The sequence below is a fragment of the Manis pentadactyla genome, chromosome 2, assembly GCF_030020395.1.
Source record: "Manis pentadactyla isolate mManPen7 chromosome 2, mManPen7.hap1, whole genome shotgun sequence".
Taxonomy (NCBI): Eukaryota; Metazoa; Chordata; class Mammalia; order Pholidota; family Manidae; genus Manis; species Manis pentadactyla.
The window spans coordinates 213936695-213957124 of NC_080020.1; the positions used below are offsets into that span (position 1 = coordinate 213936695).

The following is a 20430-nucleotide window of genomic DNA, read 5'->3' on the forward strand; positions in this document are numbered from 1 at the left end:
TGATTTTGAATTTGGACCTTTTCCTGGGCTAGCCGTCTGTGAGGTACTCTCTCGTGGTGCTGGGCAGCGGCAGCGATAATGAGAGTAGACAACTGACACACCGACAACCATTCTGCACCCAGACAACCATTCTGTTTTTCACTTTCTGTACAGCATTCAACACATTAATGAGGTATTCAACACTTCATCATAAAATATCTTTGTGTGAGATGATTTTGCCCACCTGTAGGCTAACAGAAGTGTTTGGGGCAAGTTTATGGGCAGCGAGGCTAAGCTGTGATGTTGGGTACATTAGGTATGTTAAGTGTATTTCCAACTTACAGTATTTTCAACTTACAATGGGTTTATAGGGATGCAACCCCATTCCTTGTAAGTCAGGGCAGATCTGTATATGACCAACAGTCAACTGAGACTAGAAAGAGGGGAAAGAGAGCTGCCTTCAAGTTAACCTGGACCAGGGAGACCCTACAGAAGAACCCTGAAGGAAGAGTGGATTTGAAGGGGCAGAAAGGAGGGGAGGAGAGGGACAAGCAAAAGGCACTGTGTGGGGCACAGCTGAGGCTAAACCCAGGGTCTTGTCTACATCCGTTCATTGACTGACTTTTCATATCAAGCCCATCCAACAGGGAGGAGTTCAGTCTCGTTTCATAGGATGAAGCTCAGAAGGTTAATAGCCCTGCCCAAGGCCATGGTGCTTACAGCATTAGAACTTGTGATAGGAACTGGAACATGTATGACCTCAAAGACTGGCTCACTTTATCTGTGAGGACAGAATTTGCTGGACAGCCATGAGCAACAAGAACATGCCACAGGAAAAGCCTGTTTAGTGCCAGAAAGTGTCCTGAGTTCACATGGTTAGAATTTTGTTCTACACAGGGAATAAACAGCTGAATCCACTCAAAAGGCTCTACTGCTGTTCAGAAACCGTGAGAGTGTTTATGTCATGGGCAGAGCTCTCCAAGTGAATTATAGCCTTTTACACACTGTGTACATACAGTATTTCCACAGGACAAAGAAACAGGGTGTGTAAGGAATGCAGCCGCTGACCTTTCTCTTTCTGTCCTTTCTTTCTCTCCGCGATTTCAACTGCAGGACAGTTCTCTGGTTGGGTTCATCCATTACCTGGCCTTCTGACAGCCCAGAGAAGTTACTCAGTTCAATTTCAGAAGGCAAAAGCTAGTTCTTTTTCTTAGCATGAGCTGCTGGCTTTTTCTTTTATTACATTTAAAATGGATCCATCTTCACTAACAGTAGAAAGCAGATTTTTTTAATGTTACTTCAGATGTTTTCTTTAGACTGGTGTTAACATAAAGCAAATGTCTCTTGCAACTCTGAAACAATCTGTTAAGATAAACAGGCTTCACTTACGATATTCCTGTACTGAAATCATAGGCTTATGGTCTGCAACTCTTTAAAGACTCAATTCATACATGCTAAAATGTCTAGTTAAGACAGACAGACAGACAGACAGACAGACAGACACACACACACACACACACACATACACATACACACACACAGATAGCTTTGCCATGGAAACCACGAAGGCATATCTGGTTCAGACTCCACAGCACATACCATGAATAACAGCCCATCTTCTAAGGGCAGATTCTGTGTATACACAGGGAAAGCCCAGAACATTAAACAACTGTAATACCTCAAGCATAAAACTTACTTTATAATCCCCCATTTCGAGTCTGTTTCAAAACATGTAAGTCTTGATCATTGTTATTGGTTACATTTGCATGTTTGTTTTTTCCCTTAAATAGAATGTCAGACTTGGGCATCACAGATAAAAAGGAAAATATAGGGAAAGGGGGTACACTGAAGTTTCAGATAACAGCTCTGGATTCCAGATACGAATCTGGGTGGTCTGGATTTCTAGAGAAAGCCACTCTGTCATTATTTAAAAGAGCCCTGATCCTGCTATAAGTAAGTTCTTGTGTAATAGGAAGTATAGGAGATGCCAGGAGGCACCCTGGGAGGGAAAGCATTCTCAGGTAGGAGAGGCGACAAAAAGAAGTCCTATAAGGCAAAAGCATTCTAGGTCTGGGAGGCCAGGTTCTGTTAGTAGGTACTTTAAAACTGTCAGAATTTTGTAAGTTAAAAAGTTTGCTCTCTCCTGCTGGGCTATACATCCCATGAAGATGTGGAAAATTTCTAATTTGTTCATCATTGTGCCCCCAGCATGGAGTACATTGCCTGGACATGGTAGGTGCTCAGTAAATACCAGATGAGTGAAAGAAGGGAATGCTTAATCTATATTGTTCATTTGTGTGATTCTTTGGTCTGATCATCCTTCAGCTGGGATCATAGGTGTGTGCATATGGCTGTGCAGAGGGATAAAGTAATAACTACCTGCACTCTATGAATTATTCTTGGAAATTATGATTTTGATCTGCTGTTCCTTCAGTCTGTGAGGTTGCGGCTCATGATGATTGGTGTTCCAGATACTAAAGTCTTACCTATAAAACACTCTGCATGCACATTTTTATATTTACCTGGTCTAATATGGCTAGAGAAAGCTTTCCACAGAGAGGTTTTCAAAACTCCAAACTCTAGCTAATGTGAACTTCTGTCAAATACCCAACCTACTTCCAAAGGGAGTATTAATTTCATTTAATAATTATAAGCTATTTGTGTAGCCATTTATTCAATCAAGGAAGATGCAGGCCCTACTTTGGGATGCAATGAGCTCTATGATTCCGTCTATTCCTTCAAAGACATTGCAGTTCCACGTGAAAAACCAGGTACTGGATCCATGTATTAACTACTAAGCAAAAATTCTATTTTTTTTACTGTCAGCTGAAACATCACCACCACCCCAAAAAAGAAGTGAGCTGCCAACATTTTCATCATAGGTACCATTTATCCACAACTCCAATTCCTATCTAGCACTTTTTCTCTAATATAACTATGGAGGTAGATTTCAGATCAGTTTTGTAAGCCAATAAATAAAAAAGCAATCTATATGACAGGCTAGATAAGGGGTTGGCAAACTCCTTTCTGTAAAAGGCTAAAGAGCAAATATTTTTGGCTTTCCAGGCCATATGTGGTCGGCTGCAACTACCACTCTGCCATTGTAGCATGAAAGCAACCACAGAAAATAAGTAAAGAAGTGGACATGGCTGTGTTTCGATAAAACTTCATTTACAAAAACAGGCAAGAGCAGGATTTAGTCTGCGGGAAGTGGCTTGCCAACCCCTGGACTAGATTAAAAAAAAAAAAGAAGTTCCTGTTTGTAGGAAATAATGGATTCACTTACTTTGCTCTTTTGGCCATTTCATTTCCATCCCATCTGGGGCTGTATGGATAATTTTTTTGGGCTTGGGAATAAAGCTGTCCACTGTTGGTAAAGTGATAGACAGATTGGAATGTAAGAGTTGGCTGGTCTCGAGGGAAAAACAGGGGCAGGTCAACTGCAAAGACAGGAGAAAGGAAAAGAAAGTTAGAGCTTAAATGCATCTTAATACACTTTTTTTGGGCTAAATTTGAATGTTGGGGATAAGACTCAATTTGAACCATACCTACTGGTTGACGCTTAGGGAACAGGTATGGTGAGATGGACCACAAAATACAAGGTACCTTTCCTGCCTTCAAGGAGTTTACAATCTTCTTTACAAGTAGAGAAGCCAATCACACATACATGAAAATTTAACCAAGGTGAGGCATGGTGTATAGGTGCTGAAAGAATGCTATGAAATGGTTGCAGAAGCTGGGTACCCCCAGCCGCCTGAACTTCTGCTGCACTGACCTTGTCCAGTATTCCATGGAGGAGTTAGTTGTACACCTGTTTCAAGTCTCTGTTATATCATAGACTCTTCAAAGGTTGGGCAGTGTCTTCCTCATCTAGGATTTGATGGAGGCGGGATGGAGGCTGCCCTTTAAGAATGGCTTTGGAAAGGGGATCGAGAGGGCAAGTGATAATCTATTTTATAGGCTACAGCAACTGGACCACCAGAAAAAATAAGTTTATCACTTTTCCAGTTCCAGTCAAGCAATGAATTCTGATAATCCTCAGCTTTATGTTTTCCACATACATCTCCTAACCAGTCGGAAATCCTTAATGGAATGTAACTAATCTGAGTACTACAGATAATCTACTGTTACAGTGCAGACTGATTGTAATATTTGTTGTTAACAAGTATTATATGTTTTATCTGTTCATTTTGGGGTTTTGTAAAATTTTAACAAATAAAAACACTTCTTGTTGTTAGCTGAGGCAAACCATCATTAAAGACACAGACTGTTTCAGTAGCTGATTCCTCAACGTGTATAATAATGTATATTTGTGTGAATGTTATTCACTTCAAGGATGAAGAAGAGGTACATTAACTAAAAAGAATTAACAAGGAAAAATGTGTGTAGAATTTTCTAGCTGTACAGAGTACTTTTACATACTTTCTTTGATAACATGACTCTGAAGCAGACATTGTTTTTACAATGTGCATTTAACAGATAAACAAACTTAAGATTCTGAGAGGTTTATTAACTTGATCATGCCACAGCTAGGCAGAGGCAGAACCCCAAGTCCCATGATTTAAAACCTAAGCTCCTTCTCTGGGCCATGTTGCCTCCAGCTCTAAAGGACTGGTATAATCTGCTCACAACACATTCACTATGTCATAATTACAATCTAGGAAGCTAAAATCTCTATTGTGACTTTGGATGAATAAGGTTCACCTTTTTGAGTACATGTGGCAAATACATGGGGGAAAAAAAAGCTTACTAGATATATCATTCACCAGGCCAGTTTAGGGTGACATTTGACTTGTATGAGGCCTTTTAAGCACTCAAAATGATTTCTGGAAGGAAGAGTTAGGTTTGTAGCAAATAGTTGAAAAAAATCAAGAAATAAAAAATTGTCCATTCGGTGGGGCCTTTTCGACCTCTGAGTGTTTCTGACTCTGACTCAGTGCTGCAGGGGGTTTCTACCAGTGAATCACACTGCAGCCAGAAAAAGTGGCAAGAGTTTGAATGCCCGCTCTTCAGTCACATTTTCCAAGTGCCTCAATACAGTTTCAATACACGTCTATTTATGCCAAGGCAGAGATTAAGTAACATATAGGAACAATACAAAATATAATTAATTCAATTCAGAAAACCCTTTTGAATCCCTTCATAATACAAAGCATGAGCTGTAACATCTCCAGTCATTCTGAATAAATATTACTTTCTAAAATTAATTTTAATCTTTTCTGATTACTCATTTCATTTCCACTGATTAATTTTAGAAAAAAATGCCTGTTCACATATATTTTAATTTGACATTAATTATCTTTACATTATATACAAGCCTCCACATATTAAATGAGACTAGATTAACCCCCAAAGCAATCACCAATAGCATTGGTGAAAAGTATTTAATAGGAAGTGTTCCTTCAAAAATGCAGTAATTTTAAATAAAAGAATTCAGTGGTGATAATTTATAAATTTAAAGCAAGTACAGTCACCACTCAGTATCAAAGTAATACAGGTATCTCCTCAGGCTTCATGATTCTCAAGCTACTAGCTTCTTTGGTCTTTGAAATGCATTATATTTTTTGTTCTTATTATTTTGTTTCATAGAAAATGAATTGCTGGTATTTTGAAATGCTGAAAAATGACTTTTCCACATAAGTCTGAACTATCAGCTCTGATCACCCCCCCAGCATGCCCAATTAAGATCAGAAACCATTCAAATGTGAATGCAAATTTATTTACTTATGTGAGTTGTGATTTTTTTAAAAAGTACCAGACAGCTATACGCTGCTATGTATGTACCATGTCCCAAAAAAGCATTGATTACATGATTATTTCTCCACAGATTCATCTTAAAAAAGTATAGTTGAGCAATATTAAAATTTGAACACAGTGCCTGGATCATCAGGGGAGCAGGAATGGTCAGAGTACTTCAGAGACAGGATCAGTAATCCACAGGTGAGAAGATAAAATCAGAAAAATATAAATATCTTGTTCATTTAACTAAGTGGTACCCTGTCTGTACCAGTCAGCAGTCAATAAAAGGATGGCTTCTTTAAAAATGTTCTATGCATAAGAAGGAGTTAATAACTGAAATATTTATGAGAAACACCTGGCATTTTTCATGTAAGAATGATTTGAATGGTATAAACTAGTCAGAATTTTTAAAAAAACACGTTTTCCTTATTTCCAAATGTTTCTGTCACTTAATGTTTGCCTATAGGCTAACTCAGGATTTCTGGAGCACAGTGAAATGACTTCAGGCCTTCAAACAGATGGCTTGACCTGAAGGAACTCCCAGGGTTCTAAACAGCCTGGGCTCAGAGTTTTAGCAAAATCAAAACTGAACGTTTTAACCATTTGCTTCCTTAGAAGCCAACCTGCCGACTAGCTCCAGTTTGATCCCTGGAGTAGAAGCACTCCATTTGGTTCAGTTACTCACTGTCAGTGTTATTTTGACAACTGCTTCCTATTTCCTTCTTCCTGTATCCAGTGACTGAATTTTGGTCAGCTCTCCATCCACAGAAGGGATGGTCCTCCCTGGTTTAGTATCATTTTAACACCCATTTCTGAAGCTGACATTTTTCAAGAACTTGCTGAAACAAGTCACACCCAAACAATTCTAATGCTGAACACCCTGGGCATCTCACAGGGCTCACTCCCAGGGCCCTGACGCCCTGGCGGGAGTGAGGGGTTGGGGGGGAGGGGTGCAGGGACAACTACACTCTGCCTCAGCTTGCCTCATGTGGGACAGGCACTGCAGTGACAGTTCCACTGGTCACAGTCCCAGGGCCAGTGGTGCTCTCCAGGCAGCCGCCAGCCATGGCGCTTTGAGGGGAGGGGGTGGTGATCAGCTCTGCTGCCACTCTAAACCATGCTGTGGTTCAGAGGGCAGACGCAGGTTTGCCTTCTCTGGTCAGCAAACTTAAATGTTCATTCTTGCACCATAAGAAGACTTCATTACATTTCTATCTAGATTCCCAAGTCTCTAGAAACTCGTCACTTCTCTACAACCCTCAACCCTCAACAAAGGCGGAATGACCCTGAACAGTCAAAAGAAATGCCACACTACATATCATCCGCAGGACAGCTATCAGATACTCAGAACATTGCAGGCATAGTTCTAACAAGTTTGATTCTGTGATTTTTCCACAAAATATCCTAATTATGGCAAGATCAGGACTAGGTAGATCAACAGCAAGTTGTGATAACTAGCAGTCTGGCACAAAGGCAGGTGAGAAAATAATAAAAGCAGACCTAGGAAACAAACACAAAAACCTTGGTCTGGAGCCATTGAGTGTAGGAACAAAAAGCTCAAGCACCCCTCAAGCTCTTACTGCACACTAAGAAGTGTTCACTCCTGACCTTGGTAATACACAGCGGACCCTCTTGGTTCCCACCCAACCGCCATCCTCCAGCCTTCTTTTCTCTGGGCAGAACCCTCTTCCCACTCCAGAGTCCCCAAGTGCTGGGTATTCCCTCTCAGTCTCTTATAGAACCAAAGGTTGGAAATGTGACTCAGTCTTGCCTATGGGATGTGAGGGGAAGTCAGCTAGGGGTCTTCTGAGAAATATTTTCCTCTCTGATTAAAACACATGTAAGGAGAAGCCCTGTTTCATTCTTGCCTGGACCTTATCATGTGAGTTCTTGAGGCTTGGAGCTGTGCACCCATCTTGTGACCATGAGGGGAAAGTCAGCCTGACATCACTGGGCTGCTAAATTCATTCTTTCTAAAAGCTGGAACTGCCCAGCTCTGGGTTTCTTGTATGTGAGACAATTACAGGTCATAACTTTTTAAACCTCTTTCAATCAGGTCTTCTCAAACTTGCAATCGAAGGCATCTAAGGAAATGTTATTTTGTGCAGCTTCAGTTCAAGAAAGCTGGATAATTGTATAATCTATTTCAGAAATAGTTGCACCAAGCATGGTTAAAAACATTCAAGGCACATGAATAGGAAAGTTTTAGTTGTAAGGAAAACTCAGTTATGTGGGATGGTTCAACCCTTGAAAATGCCAAACAAATGAGGGGTTAACCATAATTCTTCCCTGGGAGTCACATCATCAAATACTTTCATCATTATTCACAAGTCAGCCATTATTTCATTTCTCCAAACCTTCCAAACTATATATTCCTGTGTTCTTGGGTTTGTAGGGAAGATACTCATGGATTCACTTTGTGGTGGTTACGGTTGTGCTCCCATTTCCAGTCTTTCCAGGCCTCTTCAGTTCCTAAAAGCCTTGTTAGGAGATAGTTTTAACCCCATGTGGACTTGCTGTAAACCCCCCTCCAACGATGACTCCCTCTGAGGTCAATTTTTCCTAAAAGCAGTTTATACACATCTCATTACTGCCACAGTGGACGCACAACCAGTTAGGGAAGCCTGTCACTTATTTACTGGCCACCTCCAATCTTACTAACTACCCACTAAGCCCTTGAGATGCGCAGATTCTGCCCACTGGAAAGTTAACACCACATGTCCAAAACACTTGCCTACAAGAAATATAGAAGTAAAGTGTTCTAATTCAGAAGTATCATTACAAATCAAGGTGTCTTATTTTACCATCCCTGTCTTACATTTCAATGACAAGGGACACCAAAAATCAACCAGACTTTGTTAAACTGGTTTCAAATTTTCACTATCTTTTGTGTGATTTGATTATGTTAATAGGTTACCTTTGGGGTTTTCATATACCAAACTAAAGTCTGAAGTTTTCTGAATTTCACTGTAAATTCTAAAAATCCTAATATGGGGGTGACATCATGGTATGGTGGGAAAAGGCACAGCCTCTGGAGTCAGATAAAAAATGGGTTCAGTTCATAGGCCCACCATTTCTTACTGGTGAGACATAGTCCAAATATTTCAGCTCTTTGAATCTTGATTTGCTCATCTATAAAATGAGGATAATAATTCTTGTCTCATAGTAGCTGTTGAAAGGATTGAACAAAAACTGAGCAGGTACTAAATAAATATTCATTCCTTAAAAAACATTTTTTCATCTGACTGAAAAAAATACACTGCTCTGTATCTGTGAAATTTCTAACTATAGCATGAACTTTCACAGTGCTTAAATTTTCCTATTTTGATGGTACTCTTTCCAACTTCATATACCACATCTCAATAAATAAAATACACTGAAAATAATTTAGCCTTTTCTTGATGACAGAAAACACATGAAAAAAATCATTACAGGTGATGGCCTCAAGTGTTAAGAAAGACTTAGCTGCTCGTTCCAAACGCCCTCTCCTGAAGAGCCAGCCCTCACGCCACCCCGCCACCGACTGTCCCCTGGTAAGAGCTGATGTGCCTTTGCTGTGCTACACTGAGGTCCCCAGGGCTACTGGAGTGTGACACCCTGTTTGCCCCCTGACTACAAACGTCCTCTTTGTTTCCTTTTCCAAGCCAGCTCCTTCTCCCTTTGTCACTTCTCGCCAAGGCCAAGTCTTTGTCTCAATGCCATCCCTCTTTCTTGCCTCTTCTCTTCTCCTGTGCCTGTTTCACCCCACATGTGTCTTGGCTGCTGACGGGTGAGGCATAGCTGAGTATCCGTGCCCAGACCCGAGCCCGGCATGGAGCAGGTGCCCACTAATGGAACTGAAGTCATGCGGGCGCTGGGCTGCTTTCCGCAGGCACCGTTCAGTGACCGTCTCCTCCTCCTCCCCCTTTGTTGCTGCTGTTTGTTTCCTTCTGGGTTCACAGCTGTCCCAGATAGTTGAAGTTACAGGAAATCTGGCTTCTGCTTATATTTTGTTTAGCATTTGCTTTGCAGGTGCTTCACAGATACAAATTAATCATTCCAACACCCAATGAGACACTCACATAAAATGGTAAGAAGACTCTCAAGATGAAAGGGACACCATAGTGTTGGCCAGTGAAGAGCTAGGTTCGCTCACCCTGCCCACATGAACAAACCCAGACTGAATCAGCTACGCTTTCCTCCCACAAGATCAGAGGTTCTCAAATGGAAGCACGCATCAGCATCACACTGGAATTAACACTGCAGATACTTGAGCCCCACCTCAGAGCTCTGATTAATGAAAACCTGCCTTAAGTGATTCTGATATGCCTCCCCAGGTTGGAATCCCTGCAAAGACTGCGAGCGACGAAGGGCAGGGACCATGAGTTAGTTACTGTAATACCCCTAGCACTTGGCACAGTGCACGACACGGGAGAGACACTCAGTAAATGCTTTTGAACTAAAGGGAAGGAGCATTTAAGGGACATGCAAATCAAAACCTCAAGGAAATTTCATTTCATACCCATTAGATTGACAAAAATTTTAAAACCCAACAATACTCGTGCTATCAAGACTGTGGAACACTAGGAATTCTCATTCACTGAAGAGAATGTAATTTTCTGTAATCTCTTGTACAGCAGCAGTGAAGAGGTACATACTTCATAACTCAGCAATTTCACTCCTAAAATACTGCCACATCAGGGAGGTAGAAGGTGTGCTGAAGCACTGTTTGTGACAGCAAAAACTGGAGACATTAAATGTCCATCAACATGAGCTTGGGTCAGTACATTGTGGTATACTCTATAATGGATTACCTTAGAGCAGCTTAAATGAGTGAGCTCAGGCTACGTTATACATGTGTCACCATACACGAATTTCAAGAACACAAAAAAAGTGTTCACTGAAAAAACAAATTACAGCTGAACACTGTTTTGAGTAAGTTCTTAGGAAGTTTAAAAACACACATACATAATTACACACTGTTTATAAATATCTCTGTAGCCAAAGTATATAAAGGTGCATTGGAACAACAGTTATCAAATTAAGGACAGTAGTTACCTCTGGGGGTAACAGGGAAGGAGAGAGGGACAGGAATGCATAAAGGAGGGGCACTCAGGGGGCTTCAACCAAACTGATACTGTGCTATTTCCTAAAAACAAAACCCAGAAGCAATTACAGCAAAACATTAAGATTTGACTAAGGTGGATATATGGGTATTTGTTTTTGTACTCCTTATACACTTGCATAAGCTTTAAATATTAATAATTTAAAAAAGTTTTACGAAAGCAAGGACATTGATATTCAGAGCAGCAGAAAATAATCAGTATGATTCCATTTACGTAAAGTTCGAAAACAGAAAAAGAGACCATAGATTGTTTATGGATATATGGTAGGTGTAAAGCTATTAAGAAAATCAAGGGTATGGTTAACATAAAGTTCAGGGCAGGGGTTATTCCTGGGAGAGACATGCATAGGGCTTCTAAGATTCTGGCATTATGCCCTATTTCTGAAGTTGGGTGGTGTTCTTATTAGTCTTCGAAGTACATGGGTATGGTTTGTGTGATCTTTGTACTTACACATATATTTTTCAAATAAATATTACCTTTAAAAATCCCAACATTTATAAAACTAAGGTCAGGAGAGGTGAATGGTCTTCAGGGGAAAACATACCCAAGTTGTAAAGAAAAATGAAAAGCACAAAAGAAAAGATGCATAAAAACTGGAATGTAGTTTAGAGAGATACCTAAGCAGAAGTACATTCTCTCACGAGAACAACGTCAGGTTCACAAAATCAGCTGGTCAGCTGGGTTCCCCTTCTGTCCCTTCTTTTCCTCCCAAATTTACTAACTGGAAGATAGGATACTGAGAAGAATGAAAGTGTCCATGCCTTTGAGCTCATGGGCTATCAAGAGACCTGGAAAAGGGAAACATGCTATTACAGTTCAGTGGGTTAAGGTGATGCATGAAGCATGTATGCGGTATCCATGCAAAGCAAGGGGCATCAGCTTGTGTGAAAGCTCTGAAGAGGGGATGGACTTTGAGTTGGTTCTAGAAGGTTCAAGTTGAGTCAGAATTGGAGTCTAGGGAATATTGCATGAAGAGGAAAGAAGTCAATAAAACTTCAATACTGTGAAGACACAGCAAATTTCCTCTTTTTATTTGGCTCTTTTGGCATCTTCTATATTCAATTTGGAAAGCACTTCTTCAGGCCCAGCCCCTTGTTCAGTCCTTCCAACCTGCTCTTGCTTCTGTGACACGGTCCAACTCCCACCTTCTTCCTGGAAGCTTCTCTTGCCTGTCCTGTTCCTCAGTGACTCCTCCATCCATGTCCACATAATCCAGCCTTAGCTGGATTGCTAACAGTTAAGTGTACTTCTTATTATTTTACATCTTCCACATGTGTAACACTGGGCTAGACACTGAGCTAGTAGCTCGTCGATATATAACTAGTGACTGACTGGCATAGATCAAAAACGTGAGGGAATGCTCACCACACTAGACATGTGAAAAAGGAAACATGTTTTTATGAGCTGCAGGAGAAATCAAGCAAGAGAGAAAACCATATATAGCATTTAATAATGTCTTAACTTCTATCTTTAAAATAATTTAGTCACGATAAATAAACTTCTGGCCTAGGAGGATTAAAAAGGAAATCTGGCTAAATTAGGGAAGAATTTGATTAAGAGAATCCTTACATAAGTTAAAATATATTCAAATGCAAAATCCTTGACACTTAAAAACTGGGCAAGTCTGTACAGTCATAAGCTTTTAATTTCAAAAATTCATGGACAATGTACCAAGAATTAGATGACTAGAAGGAAAAGGGCAAATTTAAAACAGCTAAAGAAAGGGGACAGAAGCTGGTTGGTTTAAATTCCAGTCTTGAAAAATGAGAACACCCTATGAGGTACAAATTTGCAAATATTGTGACTCCTCCAGAGTGAAGGATGACTAACGTGGCTTTATGAAGAAAAAAGAACTCTGAAACCAATCTGTTTTTTTTTTTTCTAAAGGAGCTAGTTATACATTTTACATTCTAGAGAAAGCAGCAATAAGCACCCAGCTTGGCGAGCCAGCTCTGCGGGGGCCAAGCTGACTGGTCTGGTGCCCCTCCTGAGTGCCAGCATGCACTGGACCTTCGCTGTCCTCGGGAAGGGAGATGATGGTGAGGGTTACAGCAGGGGGAGTAACCACCGTGGGGACGGGTGCAACGATGATCCATCTAAGGGCTTCTAGAAGGCTCATTAGATGAGCAGGGCCTTGAAAGGCAACTAGGATCTTGACAGGCAGTTGCAGCAGGTGGTGGGTCATGACTGGGAGGGAAGGAGAAAGGTGAGGGAACTGCAGGCAGAGTCCCTGCAGAGAAGACTGAAGGAATGTGAGGGGGTGAGGGGAAGGGCATCCCGGCCAAGAGGACAGAATGCTCACGCAGAGGGGTTCCAGGTAAAGGCGTCAGCCTGTGGAGAGGTGGCAACACAAAGAAAAAGAGCATGGGCTTTTTCTATAAGCAGCGTCACCCTTGAACATTTCCAGGGGAAATATCCCCTACCACCCACGGTGTCACACTGTACCATCTGCCATTGGGTCAGTATTTCCCTACAATTTAAATACCCCCAGCACAGTATAACACACACATCAAAAATAAGTTATTACTTAGTATTAGAGGAGAGCAGTCACTCGCTTCTCAGTGTGGGAACTGAGTCCTCTTTACTAAACGTGTCTTAAGCCTTGTCAAGGGAGGCTCTGAGCGGAAAGCCTGATAATGGCTGTTAGCGGTTTACAGGAGCCCCCCCATTTTCTCACAAACAGCTCCAACTTCCTATGTGTGCAATCACAGGGCCTGAGATGTGGGACTGAATGTAACTTGTGGGATGTAGGATTGGGGGGGGACTTAGTTTAAGTCAAATATCTGGCAGTGCTTGAAAATCATGCCCCTCAAGAGTGATTATGTGTTTACTCACAAGACAGGGTTAGAAGCCCTGGCTGCATGTCATTTCCCAATGCAGAAACCTCCGTTAGCTTATTTTTGTGTGTATCATACTTCCCAAGCATTCTCCATTGTAGATTTATATGGTGCCGGGGTATTTGAACTATGGGAAACGTCTGACCTACTGGATTAGGTGGTGTGGGATATTTTCCCTAGAAATGTTCCAAGATAAGCCACTCCATTCTTTGGTGGCTTTAGGTTCAGTCCTGTCTGCTGAGACGGACAGGAAATAGCTTATCTAAGTAGAAGCTGAATGTTCAAGTGACGGAGGCATGTGCTTTGGCGGCAGTGACCTGGATTCCTACATGGTAGCTGAGTAACTCTGGCAGATTAACTGACCTCTCTGAGCCTCTTTTTTCATCCATGAAACTGGAAAAAAATGTAACTTGTGGGTTGAAAATAAAGCATGTGGTACAGTATTTGGTACATAGAAAGTGCTCGTAGATAAGAGGTGGAGCCTAAAGGAATGCAAGAATGGGACAGTATTGCGGGAAGAACATGACTTTTGGAAAGTGACAGATCTGGGCTTCATTCCTACTTTACCAGTTACTTCCTGGGTGACCCTCAAGCAATTTACTGAACTCCCTGGGCCTAGGTTTTCTAATCTTTAAAATGGGATAGTACCTGCCTTGCAAGGCAGTTGGTGGTTTACATGATACAATGAATACATGTAGAATACTGGGCACAAAGCAGATATCCATAAATGATACCTACAACTACTTACTTTTCTCTTAGAAGAAATTAAAAAAACAAATTTAAGTCCATACAATCTTTTCCCAACCTGGCTTCCAGCTGAGAAAATATTACATTGATTAAAAGGAGCCATGTTCTTTTAATTAAGCTTCCAACTTAGTTTTGCCTGTGTTTTTATTTGAGGAAAATTCAGAAGTCCTTAGGAACTCTTCACTTTTAATTCTACAATCTTCTTCCTTTGAAAAAAAAAAATCATAGTTCTGGAGAACCTAAGGTCAAATGGGGTTTTGCAGCAAAAGCTGACCACAGACCAGAAAACATGTGAACACAGAGGAAGCCTGATGAACACTTGGTCAGATAATTTTCTTTTGAGCTTGGATAATGCAACATTCTCCTCATTCCCATGGATGCTTCAAGAGAAACACTTTTTCTTTTTTTGCTAAACAACTTCTTTGTGAGGGGTTTTGTTCTTTAAAAAAAAGAAGACCAGAAATATAATCAATCTTTGTATATTCAGAGGTTACTACTATTTGGTCTGTAATGTATCCAGGTGTTTAGTTGTTACTGCTTTCTAACCAGCTCCTGGGTCATTATTCCTCCTGTGAGAATGGGCTCGGGCACACAGCAGGGGCATGGGAATTCATTCATGTTCTTCCTTGATGGCAATTCCAATTAGAAATTCCATTTGAGACTTAAGTATGCTTGCTGTCACAATGCTCTTTTTAAATGGTCATATTCTCCTATCTAACTAACTTGAATTAAAGAGAATAAACTGTATAAACATCAGGTGAACACGCTGAGGCAAGCCCTTAACTTAAAGATGTTGCTTGACTTGTACATCCAAATTGAAAGGAATAAGATAATTTTCAAGCAAAGATCAGCATTATACTAAGAAAAGCATATTACACCCATAAAGGTTTATCTTAGCAACTCCAAACTTGTCTTCTTTTTACTGCTTTTGATAGAAATCTTTCTAAAGTTGACTTCACATTTATTTCTCCCATATCCTTTTCTAAATGACTCTAAGTCAAGATTATAAATTTTAACTCTTAGAGGGGGCCATACGCTCATGACATTAGGGACAGAGGAGGAACGCCAGTCCACACACTAGGTGTCTCGCGTCTGCTGTCCGCAGTTTCTTGGTTCCTTGGACCCCTACCTCCCAGCCCAACCTATTAGGTTAGCATGCCTTCTGTGGGTGAAAAAGTCCCCTGTGTGAGGGACTTGGGAACTGGCACATCGGCTTATTAGAAAGTTTTAGAGTCAGGTCTGGAGGGCCCCCTGTGAGTGAAACACATAGACTTGTGACCCCCTTTATTGTTGATGCCTTCCTCTTGGTTGCCTTTGACAGGTGTGCTTATAGGGCAGAGCTGAGCTGCAGATAATTAAAATCTTGATGTCTTGTCACAACAGAGGGCACACTAGTTAAACCTCAAGTCTGAAAGGGGTCTTGGAAATCATCTACCCATTTAGTAACGGGGGAGCCTGTGGTACAGAGTGGTGAACTGTGGAGAGTTCCATCTTGTTCCCACCCCTTACCAATACTGTGGTACAGAGTGGTGAACTGCTTGGGCAGCCTCACCAAGAACCCTAGGGTCTTGACCTCCCCAGCCAGTGAGCTCCACTGGGCCACGCCACTTGTGACCCAGTAAATCCCCTGCAGGAGCCAAGTGACCACAGATACCATAGCTGCCTTTAAAGTAGAACTTGGAGTTCTGCACTGACCCAAATCTGAAAAACCTCTCACTATAGAAAACAGTTAGGCATGGTGGTTTTTCGCTTTGTGTTTTGTTCTAAGAAATGCTAAGAAAAAGGAAGGAAATCAGTATTTATCAAGTACCTACAATGTGCTGGGTGCTTTCTGCCACATGATTCTCTTACCCTTTTTTACTAGGAAGCAAGCCTGTCCCCCTGAGGCAAGCATGAGAATTTACTTGCAGCCATGAAGAGGAGATGGGGCCAGGATTAGCCCTGGCCCTTCTGGGTCTGGAGCCCATGTTCTTTCTACCACAAGTGCTACAAACTAGATTTGCTGATTGCTTTTGACTTTCTGGAAGGAGGTCTACCCAGGGGCATTTTGGTTCATCTACCATCTCAGCCAGGGGTTGCTATGGGCAAGCAAGTCTCTGGCCATTGATCAAGAAAGTGTGCAAAAGCCTGAGACTGGCACCCGCAGTCATAACAGACCGGGAGGAGAAATATGATGTTTGTCTTTCAGACCTTGTAAGTTATGCTCCAGGGTACAATGATCTCAGACTTTTAAGAATTTTTATTTTTGGTGTTTCAATTTCCTTGTTTCCTTCCCTCTGATTGGGAAAGTTATTTTATGGTCATTTCTACGGGGTTTTAATAGCATTTGACACTGTCGCTCACTTCTGTTATTCTCCCACGGTTTCCATAACACTGTATCGATCTGTTACTTCCTTTCCTTTTAAAATGTTTACTGTCTTTTCTCCATCTGCTTAACAGCCCTCCCTCCCAAAGCTCAGCTGAGAAACTTGTCAACACTGAAGTCTGGGCCCTTGGCATTCCTCATCTAGAAAGTTCCAGAAAGCCCCATCTATCAATACCCTCTGATGACTTCAAAATCTCTGTATCCTTCTCTGACTGCTCACCTGTGCTTCAGTCTGATAATCTCAGAGGCCTGGTGAATGTCATGACATAAATGTTATGGCTTAAATGATTTCATGTATATATGAGACAATACGGCCTATTACCCATTTACAGGTAAGAACCCTGAAACTCAGGAACATAAAGTACTTTGTTTAGCATTACAGTTGTATGAGGGAGCTGGACCTTGAATTCAGGTCTGCAGATTCAGAACCCAGTAGTTCTGATGCCATTCGGATGTTCTGCTATCAACTGGGGAAGAATCACACCATGTCTGAAATACAAGCCATGGCTTGTTGCCCATTCACCTGCACACAGATTGGGTCTAATACTCTGCTGAGCTCAAAACCAGGGAGTCACCTTTGACTCTTCACCCTGCTGTTTCCCTCTCTGGGAAGGCTCATGCTGACCGCAATCCTGGAGAGGACGGTCTACACGACAGTGTTCTACTGGGAGGGAACGTGGGCCTGGGGGGGCAGGGCACACTGACTTCTACCATGGATAAACAGAAGTGGGAATGTATTTTTTAAAAAATAGCAACATACTTTACACAGCTGAATATACTATTTGTCAGACCTAAGAACAATTCTTTCAGGTCTCCCACTCCTACCATTTCAGGTGAGCAACAAATACTAATCAGTTTACACCTGAAACAATTCAATTACATTTCCTCTGCCTTTTTTGTATCTGTCCTACACATGGACGCCAGTTTAATCACCAAATTGTACCTCTTGTTCTAGGTCATAGGGGGCTAACCAAGGTCTCCTGGGTAAAAACATAATTCTTGAATGCTGGTGGGGGCAGCCCAGGGCAGGCCTTTCCTTCTAAAGACTTGGTTCAGACTATTAGGCTACAGGAAAAACACTTTAAGTTTGAATACAGACCTTGAAGTTCATATACATAGAGCATTTAAGGACAGATGGAAAGAATCAGTTTCAGAATAAAGAAGAGAGGGAAGTTCCAAAGAGCTTTAAAACAAAGTACCTTAAACCTGGTCACACCTCAGCAGGGCCTGATGGACTCAACAGTTAACCCCTTCCCTGCGCATTCTGCCTGCCTGCTGCTCTGATAATACAAAGGCTATTCTCCCCTGCCCCATCTTGTTCCCACCCCTTACCAATACTCTCTATGATGGAAATCTCTGTTTCTATAACCTAAATGGTTCACTTTAGGTATAATATTAATAGGTTCCATGGAAAAACAGGTTTGATTCTTTAAATGTTCAACTTGCTAAGTCATCATTCAACTTCAGCTCATGGAAAAATTCAACTGAAATGTGCAAAGAAGTTTGTGAGCTTGCACCTGGCTGGGTCCAGAGCACAGTGCCGGAAGCTCAGGTCTAGAGGGAGGCTTTCCCAAGTGGTGCCGTATTTCACAGGTACACACACACCACACTGTTCTGTCTAGATACACATATGCATGTATGTGTAGGTATTCAGCTTAAGGAGCAGGGTAGTTTAAGGCAAAAAGAGAAGAGAGAGCTGCTGGTCTGAAACTCAAAGAGGGTGACCTTGAGCATCCCTGACCATGGGGCTTGTGTCTGGTGAGAGTTAAGGCAGCTTTTAGCACAGCATACTATGACCTTCGGGGTTTTAACTATCTGAAAATCAGTTATGATTTGGTATGAGAATAGTACCAAATGCATTATTATACACCAAATATGAAAAGAGTACGTGAGTTTGTGCATTTGTTTATTGAGCCTCTGAGCTGCCCTATCCACACTAACCCCTCTGCTAAGGGTAAAGGATTTTAAGATGAAGCAAAAATGAACTCTGCCCTAAAATGCTCATATTAGGGAAGGTCAGTAAACAAGATAATCACAGTGTAGTGTGAGAAGTCCAAAGGAGGAGGATGCATCACATGTCCTGGGGTTCAGAGGCAGAGAGACTGACCATCTGCTGCTCGGGCTCTGTGTTCTTTTTCTGTGTTTTGTAATGTGCTATTTTTCTTCAGTGGATAATAAAAAGGAGATAGCAATATCAGTGGCCTTGCTTTGCTGATATGCATCACTGCTGAATTGTCCTGAGGTTTCTGGCTGACGAAACCTTGGGTCCAAGGAATGCTACTCTGCCTCCCGAGCTGCATGTTCACCTGGCCACGGCAGAGAAGCGAAGTGCAGACTCCACGGGGACTTGGAGGGGCTGCTCAGGGCAGGACGCCAGCAGCCCCGGCTGAGTGCTAGATTCTCTATCATGTTTTGCTTGTGAAGGGCTGGACTCTACGGTCAAGAAATACTGTGGTTGACAGGCTGTGCTGGTCACTGGAACTGCAGGGCCAGAGCAGGGTGACAGGCCACTGGGCCTAATCCGCATCAGGGCCTCCGGCTGCAGTGGAAATGCTGTAGGACTGTGTTTCCTTAATTCTCTGAGGTGAAGGACAAGTTTTATTTTGTTTGTTTTAATTTCCAATCTGTTGTAGAGTGATTAAACAAAACAAAATGAAATAACTGAAAAAACATGTGCTTGGATGTCACAGCGGAGCCAAGTTGCTATGAAGTTTTCTACGGTTTCCTCTCAACGTCTGTGTGTGACTCTCCACAGTCAGGTAGTAAGCGGTGGTCGCAGCCCATGCTGGGAGCCTCCAGTCAGAGGAGCCATGAGATGTGCCCAGTGCATTTGCGAGCTGGGACAGTCCCGGCCTCTGGGGAAGCTGCCCTGGCACTCGTGCGCTCGTGGAGGGGGCCCACTGGGCAGTCCGACCAGCAGGCTAACCATGGCTCTGAGCGCCTGGCAGAGTTCCAAGCAGTGACAAGACCTCCACTACCACTTCCTGTGCTGCCCGGCTGCCCTCTTAGCCACCGCCCCCACGCAGCCCCCCAGCTGCCTTGCTCCTCGTCCACCTCCGCCCTAGCTCACCCACCATCCCTCTCAGTGAGGCCTGCCCTCTGTCCGCCTGACTCGTCCTAGTGCTCTCTGTCGCTCTGGGTCCTCTTAGGACAAGTCCCTGTTCTGCACCATGCTCCGGCCCCCTCTGCTCTACCCCAGGAGTCCTTCTTTCTTCTCAGAAGGTCTGCGGGGAAGCTGGCTTTCTCCCTTGGCCACCCCCTAGAGTAAAGTGACCAGGCAGGTTTTCCCAGACCTGTGTGCACACCCAGCCTTGCCCCCGAGACAGGCATCCCCACCTGAAGCTCTGACTTGGCCAGACCCCTGCTGTTCATCCTCTCTGCTGTCATCTGCCCAGCCTCCTGGCTGCACACTGACATCCCTGAGAACATCCATGCCTGCTTCAAGTCTTCCTCTCCGTTTGGACTTCTGCAATCATCTGGTGTAACTTCAGCATTTACAACGGCGACCTCTCCAGCACCCACTTCCCTGTGGCCACACCCTGAACCTTCCCATCATCTACTCATACTCCAGCTGTGAAATAGTGAGTTCTAAAATCCATCTCTTTGACCACAATTTAAAAATGTATTGATTCAGAGACATTTTTGAGTACTGACTGCT

The 20430-nt window shown here is 42.4% G+C and overlaps 1 protein-coding gene and 1 long non-coding RNA gene across 5 annotated transcripts in view; one reads left to right on the forward strand and one right to left on the reverse strand.

Moving 5' to 3' along the window:
- The window catches only part of LOC130682618 (uncharacterized), a 46823-nt gene extending 37984 nt beyond the window's left edge, over nt 1–8839 (forward strand). Inside the window, exon 3 of the long non-coding RNA XR_008995902.1 lies at nt 5807–8839. This is a non-coding gene — a long non-coding RNA (uncharacterized LOC130682618). The remainder of the gene's footprint in view (nt 1–5806) is intronic.
- Nucleotides 1–20430, reverse strand: part of BABAM2 (BRISC and BRCA1 A complex member 2) — a 405600-nt gene that overhangs the window by 27757 nt on the left and 357413 nt on the right. For 3 of the 4 annotated variants that reach the window (XM_036903563.2, XM_036903562.2, XM_057497319.1), the window contains one exon: nt 3266–3419. The exons of the other annotated variant lie outside the window; for it this stretch is intronic. In XM_036903563.2, coding sequence (XP_036759458.1) covers nt 3266–3419 — 154 coding nt within the window. The remainder of the gene's footprint in view (nt 1–3265; nt 3420–20430) is intronic. 4 annotated transcript variants of the gene reach the window in all.